Genomic DNA, 8,671 nt, shown 5'->3' with positions numbered 1-8,671 from the left:
TGCTCTTTGCATGAATTGTTTGTTAGGGAAGCACATTGTGGTGGACTCATGGGACACTTTGGAGTGCCAAAAACTTTGGATATACTTGCTGAACATTTTTTTTGGCCTGGCATGCGAAAGGATGTTGAAAAAGTGTGCTCTCAATGTCTTGAATGTAAACAAGCCAAATCAAAAGTGTTACCACATGGCCTTTATACTCCTTTACCTGTCCTTACTTCTCCTTGGATTGATATTTCTATGGATTTTGTGTTAGGACTTCCTAGAACTAAGTATGGTAAGGATAGTATATTTGTGGTGGTAGATAGGTTTTCAAAAATGGCTCGTTTTATTCCATGCTTGAAGACTAATGATGCGTTACATGTAGCTGATTTATTTGTGTAAGAAGTGGTTAAATTACATGGCATACCTAAAACTATCGTTAGTGATAGGGATGCTAAATTTTTAAGCCACTTTTGGAGAGTTCTTTGGGCGAAGTTGGGAACTAAGTTGCTATTTTCTACATCTTGTCACCCACAAACTGATGGGCAAACTGAAGTAGTTAATAGGACCTTAGGGAATATGATGAGAGCTGTTTTAAAAGGAAAATTAATTTCTTGGGAAGAACATTTGCCCATGGTAGAGTTTGCCTATAATAGAACTATCCACTCTTCTACTAGTAAGTCTCTTTTTGAAGTTGTTTATGAATTCAATCCCCTCACTCCCCTTGATTTGTTGCCTTTGCCTACTAATGACATTGTCAATCTTGATGGTAGGAATAAGGCTGAAATGTTGAAGAAGATTCATGAACATACAAGACTTGCAATTGAACGGAAGAATGAACAAACTTCCTTAAGAAGAAATAAGGGGCGAAAATCTGTCATTTTTAAGCCTGGAGATTTAGTTTGGGTGCATTTTAGGAAGGAAAGATTTCCTGCCAAACGAAGATCCAAATTAGATCCAAGAGGAGATGGGCCATTTGAATTCCTTGAAAGGATTGGAGACAATGCTTACAAACTTGATCTTCCTAGTGAATATCAAGTCAGTGCTACCTTCAATGTTTATGATCTTTCCTTGTTTGATGCAGGCTCGAATTCGAGGGCGAATTCTCTTCAAGAAGAGGGGAATGATAGCATTCATGGAAGCTCAACATCATTAAAGGAGAAGGATGAAGCTCTAGAAGCTCCAAGAAAGCCCATGACAAGGTCTCAAACAAAGAAATTTCAAGACAAGCTTAATGGGCTTCAATTGGCAATTAAAAAGTGTCTTATAATAGAAGAAGAGCTCCAGCNACCTCCACCCTCACCACTGCACCACCCATTCGGCCGCACTAAAAAATCTTTTCTTTTACTTTTTTTTTGTAATTTTCAAATTTCTGTTTTTATTTTCTACACTACCCCCACCCCACCCACTCCCCCACCCGCATTAAAAAAAAAGTTTATTTTTATTTACTTTTATTTTGTAATTTTAAATTCTGTTTTTTTATTTTCTGCAGACCACCCCCTCCACCTCCCCTCCCCTCCCCTCCCCCACCCGGGAGAAAAATATTTTTTTAATTATATATTTTCAGTTTTAATTTTTTCATCTTTCGATTAACAGGTTCGAAATTACAAGTTCCAAAGTTATGAATTTGGAGGTTTATGTGTTTGGAAGTTTACGGGTTCGAAAGTTTGGCGGTTCGGAAGTTTATGAAATTTGTAGGTTCAGAAGGTTGTTGGTTCGAAAGTTTATGGCTTCATGTTTTTTTGTATCTAAATTATTTATGAATACTCTTGAGAAGTTATTTTCCTTAATTTGCGTACCAAACACCGAAATATAAATTACAAACGACCTTACAAAAAGAATTTAATTGTGTAAACCGAAAACTGAACATTGCTTTCACAAGAATTGCAAAACCTTATGGAAACCCTAATATTCTTGCAAAATTTATAGCTGGACAATGAAAGAATAGAGTTTCCTTTCGAAAAGCAATGAAAAAGGTTATTGAATTAACAGAACAAGCATATACAAAAGGAATTCAAATACAAATTGCGGAGTGTATCGACAGAAAAGAAATTGCACGTATCGAATGGATCAGAGAAGGTAGGGTTACTTGTTTTCCAAGAAAATATTTTCTTGAAAAATATTTTCCACGGAAAAAATTTTTTTCTGTTATACCAAATACACCCTAAATGAAATTTATTTGTAGCTTAATTGTCATTCCGTTGCGTGGATTGACCATTCATAATCTTCTTAAAGTTAATATAGTGAATATTGATGAAGCAATGGATTATCCAGAAAATATATAAGTAAGTGGTAAAAGTCTAAATGACAAGTGAACCGAGTTGATGTATACTGAAAGAAGGTATTCACTACCTCGACTTCATATACATATACATACATAATAATGTTTGTATGTGTATAGTTGATTTTTTATTAAAAATATTTATCTATTTATAAGTACTGAAGCTATTATCACTAAGAAAATAACGAGTGTAGTGACAGTTCTTAATCACTTGTTAAAATCTGTCTAAGCAAGGAAGCATGGTGGGTGTGAGAAAGGGTGGTAGGCAGAGGCGGAACGAGTATATCAACTTTGTGTGTTCTAAATACGAATTTAAGAGCTATTAATTGGGTTCTAAATTAATATTTATACATATTTAGTGAATCTTTTAATACAAATATTATTTGAATAAAAGTTATTGGATTCGACCGAACTCGCTTCTATCTCTGCCTCTGGTGGTAGGTAGCGCCGTAGCGGTATATATAAAGTCAAAATGATAGGGGGAAAAATGGGATGCTGCTTTCATATACATATGGTGGTCACGAGAATGCGGGCAGAAAACAGTTGGGACTTAGGATTGCTTTTTTCTTTTTTCTTCTCTTCAATTAAGCCTTCTTTATTGTTGTAGCATTCCTTCTGATATTCCCTCCTACATAATTCAAAATATGTGTAAAGGAAAATGACTTTATTTGCTCCCTTTGAACTCGGGCAAAACACAGTCACGACCAAGCATATGTATCAATCAACAAAGTAGAAAAAGGCGCAACGATGTTCATTTTCTAATTTTTTGTTTTTGTTTTTCTCTTTATCTTTTCTAAGTTTAGAGTTTATGGTTTAGGCCACATTAAGAGAATCAAGCAAGGTACAATGTCTTAACTCAATACACAAAACTCCAAAGCCAATATTATAGTGTCTTGCTTGAAATTTTTTATTTATACTCGGTGTTTACATTAAACCAATAAATATAATGCATTACACTAATTTTCATCGCTAAATTATAATTAACTAATATTTTTTACTTTATTTATCATAAGCATAATAAGTTAACATAGTTTATAGTTTAGAATAAATATCGAGTACATTCTCCTTTGTAGACATCGTAGGATATAAGTCCTCTTTCCTCATTATTCTTTTGTGGGAAACAAGTTGAATTCTGAACTTGATCTTGCGATTCAAAAAAAGGTAAATCAGTGAAAAATGGTTCTGGCATTGATGACAATATAATATGACTAAATGGCTTATATCTTCAACTATGAATTAATTTGTAGCTGAGAACAAAATGCTTCAATTTGTTGTTGCGGTTTTGTTTTTTTCCTTGAACATAGTCTCTTTTAGGTCCTCCTACCCAAGCCGTGAATTGCGGGTTTCCTTTCTGTTATTTTTCCTTATCTTGACACTTTTAAAATTGACCTATATATCTTCTGTGATTCTATAATCTTCTTTAGGATTTCTATCTTTTTTTTTTCTTTCCCTAATTTGCAATGTATAAAAAGGAAAAGAAAAAAAAATTCTCTTGAAGTTCTTCGAAATTGCGTATATAAGGAGGTTCCTTAGGGTGTTTATACTAAAAAAATGGATTTAACAACTGAATTTATACGTGGTTTTAAGGATATGTGGGTTAATTCAATATAAATAATTTATGACGTTAGATAAGCAAATAAAAGATAGAATAAACAGCCAAATCAGCAGTGATATTGAGTTCGAGCTCGGTTAAAAGCTTAATAAAAAGCCTACCTTTGGTTCCGAGCCAACACTTATAAAGAACTTATGAACAAAAGCAAGAATTTTTAATAACTTTTAGAAACAGAGAAAACAAATGTATATTGCGTTGGTATGTGTGTTACAGAGAGTTTATTGAATAATAGACTTTCCCTTTATATAGTAGAGGAGTTTTACCGAGATCTACGCCATAATATCCGGTTGGGCACGGATATCACGACCCTTTGCGTGAGGTCGTTTGACAATGCTTTCCGAGGTCTCAGAGCTCGGACTGGGTCCGGGGGCATAATCTCAATGGCTTCGAAAGCAGGTGTTGTGTTCGGGCGTTGATACGGGCGGCTCCCAGCTTCGATTCCGATTCCATTCAATTATGTCCTTACTTTGTTCGCCCCACCGGGAAATCGGGGTGCTTATTACCCCGGTTTTTCCTGTATACAATAGGTTAGTTATTGCAAGCAAAGTTTAGGGGCCCTTCTTTTTGAGAAGTCTCTTGTTCTATGTCCTTAATTCAACTTTTCTTTTCCCAATCAGGCCAGATGGCAAACCTCAAAACTATGAGGACCTCTACTACCAACCTATTTTGCCCTAGTCTCACTCAATTAAAAAATAAATAAATTAAGAAATGATGTTTCCATGAAAGAAAGTATATTCAAAGTAGTTGTGAGCAAAGAAAAGAAATGAAACACACAAAAATAGAATTGGAACCATATTCTACTAGTATCTATTAAATGTACAGTGAATGCAAGCAGAAATAAGACTGGAAGCCATGTATTGGTGAAAGAAGAGTTCCTCTACAAATGGTGTTTTCTCATTTGACAGCAAGCTTGTTGGACAATCGTGCTTTCCATGAAGATAATAAGAACAAAGACCAACAGCTGTCGCTACTTCGAGAAACCCCATTAAGGATCGAAAACAAGAAAAAAAAAAAAAAAAATTAAAATGGTTACTAAGCAATTATATATCCCGTTTTTCGACTATTGAGAAGTCTGAAAGCTGGACTAAAATTTACATAGTTGTAGTTCCTAACCATCTCTAATTAAAAGCTAAAATCTACCTAGTTAATTAAATTGGAAAAACTGAAAATACTCGACATCCTCCTCCTCATGAGGGGGCAATTCATTGAGATCAAAATCCAGAATTCTACGTCCACTGACTTCACCTGGCGAAGTCAATTGACTTGATGATGGACCAATTGGAGTGAAATTCTTGTTACCATTTTTTGAGCTGCTAGCAGCTGCTTCATTGACTGGGTCAATCATACTACTAGCCATGGTTCCTACATTGGAATTTTGAATTACCATTCTGAACTTGTTGTGGCTAGATCTATGTCCTCCTAGTGCGTGATGAGTTGCAAAGCTTTTTTCACAAGTGTTACACTTATATTTTTCAGGCAGCGTAACAATACCTGGGTTCTGGTCATTGGCTAGTCTAACTGGACTAACAGCATCACCCAAGAACCTCAATTTCACCTTCTTTCTTCTCTTTTCATTGACATGATCACTAGCTAATTCCTCATGAGCTTCAGTTTTGGACGTAACAGAATTAATGCTGTTCGTTATTTCCAATTCTTCTGGAATTCCATGCTTATTATAATAGCATCGGTCTCCAGTTAGGCCAGACTCGAGTGAATTTCCATTGGCTAGCAGCATAAGATGATGAACAGCATCGTTCAATTGTTCCTTGTCGTCAACAATGGGCTTGCGGCCTCGTTTTGCAGTAACTGACCAACCAGGCACCGACTTAGATAAATCCTCCCCCGAAGCAGAAGCAGAAGCAGTTTTTTCATCCGATGACGATAAACAAGTAGTGTTTTTATTGACCGGAGGCTGAATTCCCCTCCATGCCCTCTCAGGATGGCACCTCATATGACCAAACAACGATTTCATTGATGGGAAATTCTTACCACAGATTGAACAAGTTGGTGGTGGCAACTGATTGTTGTAATTATCAAAATCTACTAATTGTCCATGCAGATCTAATATTCGTTTCTTGTGAACGAGTCTTTTGCCCTTTTTAGCAGAGAGGAGCTTTTTGGCAGCCTGAACGTGAATTCTCATGTGACCCCCAAGTGCTTTACCAGAGCTAAACCCTTTGTTACACACATGACAAATCCTTCTGAAATTATTTTTTGGAATCTGAACTTCTTCTTCATCATACTCGTGATCTTCTACTGGAACTTGTTTCTGATCTTTTAACACGTCCTTCTCAGAAATCTTGAGCTTTATCCATAGTTGTGTTTCGTTGCCAACTCGATGATCTTGATAATCAACCATTGAAAACAAAGGAAGAATTACCTCTCCGATTCACAGCTGGAGATAGACAGAGTATGTAACTTAGCTAGCTAGGCAACTAATTAAGGTATATCGAAAACCCTAAAACAAAGGAACAAGATTAAAAAGGAAACCTATAGCGAGAAATTTGTCGTCAGCTCCAACAAGGAAAGATCATCAAAACTTATTCTATATATCTCTGCACGTGCACCTTAAATAGGAAGATCCGAATCGATTGTGTGAGAAAAATATGAGAAAATGGAGATAAAGAAGAGGAAGAAGAAGAGCAAGAGCAAGAGCGGAAGGATTAGGAAGAGTCGTTCTAAAACTGCTAATTATGTGGGAAATTGACTGTCACGTTCTCAACTCAGGCATTGACTGTGGGACAGGAAAAAAAGATATAAGTACATAGTTGTAATTAGTTTTCTAACATTTTATTTTCTCCTATTTATTTTCCATTTTGGTAATTAGAGTAAATAGGAGGCAATAACATACTACTCTCTCCCGTCCATTTTAATTGATTTTTTGATATTTTTTTGTGGTCCATAATATTTAATTTTTCATATATCAAGAAGAAATTAACTTCTTCTTTCCAAAGTTGCCCTTTGACTGAACAGTCTTGGAGTATTTATTATATTTTTAATGAACAAAATTAAGGTTAATATGATTAATTTTATTGTTAAGGTTAGTATGGTCAATTTTATTGTTAATTAATGATGAAAGGTGAATTCCTTAATATGCATGAAAACAATCAAAAAAAATCAATTAAAGTGGCCAAAGGGAATATAGTCTTATTTATTAAAAAAAAATTCATTTTTCCAGTTTATTTAAATTACAGATTATTTTTTTACTGACTACATTTAGAATGGTAATTAAAAGACATGGGATAAGCGATGGTGTAAAGTTGAACATATTCGCAATCTTTTAAAATTTTGACAACCAATTAAACCAAAAGAGTAGCCTAATCAAATGAAAACTCTAGTGAATTCAAATTACTTTCGAATTTTCAGCGGTATATATCTCATAGATATTCCCACTCATTTTGCTCAATCTCAGCTAGCCAATTAAATGGCAAGTTTGTCAAGGAGTATGAGAGTTACCAAAACCCTTTTACAGAGATTTTAACCGTGCATTTAATATTTGTTTGAATGAGTAAATATGGTGAGTAATTACACTAATAAAGTGTGGTCATTTACTAGTTATATATGTTACTTTCACGCGTTTTTTCAATCTCAGCTTGCCGTGTTTCTGTGCAATTTTATCCGATCATATTTCATGCCTCATGCGGCTACATTCACACCGGCCGAATCTGCATGCAAATTAATGCTATATCCTTCTTATATTTAAATATTAAATACAAATCCTCTAAATTATCAACCTTTCATTCTTTTTTTCTTAACCTCTAAATTTAAAAAAAAAAAATATTATGCAGACACGGTTTGCATAATGAGAATATTTTACAAAATTATCCTTAATTCTCCTAGAAATGAGTAAGCTATAACTATATGTATTCTGGGAGTAATAATGAGAGAACTGGAAACAAATGTAATGTCGTATTGATTTTTTAAAATGACAAATATTTTGACCAATACATGTTTGGGTAAAATGACAGATAAAACAGATTGGAAGGAGTGTAACTAAATTTTTATGACAAGAACTTTTTTTTAAAGAAAAAAAAAATTGCACCGTGGAATCTAACCATTGAAATTAATTTTATTCGTTGTCATCCCATTAAAACATTTTTCTGCACCTAGAAGAATATATGATAACGAGCTGAAAATATCTATAAATTGTAATAGCATAGAGCAAATTAGGGCTGTTCATTCTGATTGGATATCCGAAATCCGAACCGATCCATTCAATTTCGGATTTTGGATTTCGGATTGGATCGGATTTTGGATTGTGTTTATTAAAATTTCGGATTTCGGATCGGATTCGGATTGGTATATTTTAATCCGATCCGATACGAAATCCGAAATTATTAGGGCATGTATAAATACTACACTTTAATTTCGGATCGTCAGTACTCCTTTACATCAACCTCCAACTTATTACCTTTACAATTGCTAGATTTAGCTATATTGGCACCATAGTACTCTCATAATTGTATAAACATGAATTTTTTTTTAATGTATTGCCTCTTTTACAAAGAAAATATACGTATTAGTTTAACTTTGAAGCATAATAATACGATCTGATCCAAACTTTAAAATCCGATCCGATATAATTTGGCTCGGATTCGGATTGCATTTTCTAGAATCCGAAATCCAAAAATTCGAATTTGAAATGTGCTAAATCTGATCTGATCCGATCCGTGCACAGCCTTAGGGGAAATACCGGTAAATCAAAATGGATAAATGAAATTAAAGATTATTACTACTGTTTTACCTCAAAAAATGTGAGTAACAATTAAAGATAATTTGTGATTTTAAAGATATGTAAT

The 8,671-nt window shown here is 34.3% G+C and overlaps 1 protein-coding gene across 1 annotated transcript; it reads right to left on the bottom strand.

Moving 5' to 3' along the window:
- Nucleotides 1–4,786: 4,786 nt before the first annotated feature.
- Nucleotides 4,787–6,515, bottom strand: LOC109242504 (ras-responsive element-binding protein 1). The gene has a single exon (XM_019409350.1). The coding sequence runs from the start codon at nucleotides 6,229–6,231 to the stop codon at nucleotides 5,017–5,019; it is 1,215 nt and encodes a 404-aa protein (XP_019264895.1). The 5' UTR covers nucleotides 6,232–6,515; the 3' UTR covers nucleotides 4,787–5,016.
- Between the last annotated feature and the right edge of the window lie 2,156 nt (nucleotides 6,516–8,671).

The sequence above is a fragment of the Nicotiana attenuata genome, unplaced genomic scaffold (assembly GCF_001879085.1).
Source record: "Nicotiana attenuata strain UT unplaced genomic scaffold, NIATTr2, whole genome shotgun sequence".
In the NCBI taxonomy this organism is placed as follows: domain Eukaryota; kingdom Viridiplantae; phylum Streptophyta; class Magnoliopsida; order Solanales; family Solanaceae; genus Nicotiana; species Nicotiana attenuata.
The sequence above is the reverse complement of the archived record's forward strand: the minus strand, read 5'-3'. Positions and strand labels throughout refer to the sequence as shown.

Excerpts from the sequence above, each read along its gene's own strand:
- LOC109242504 (XM_019409350.1), bottom strand. The coding sequence starts at position 6,231 with ATGGTTGATTATCAAGATCATCGAGTTGGCAACGAAACACAACTATGG.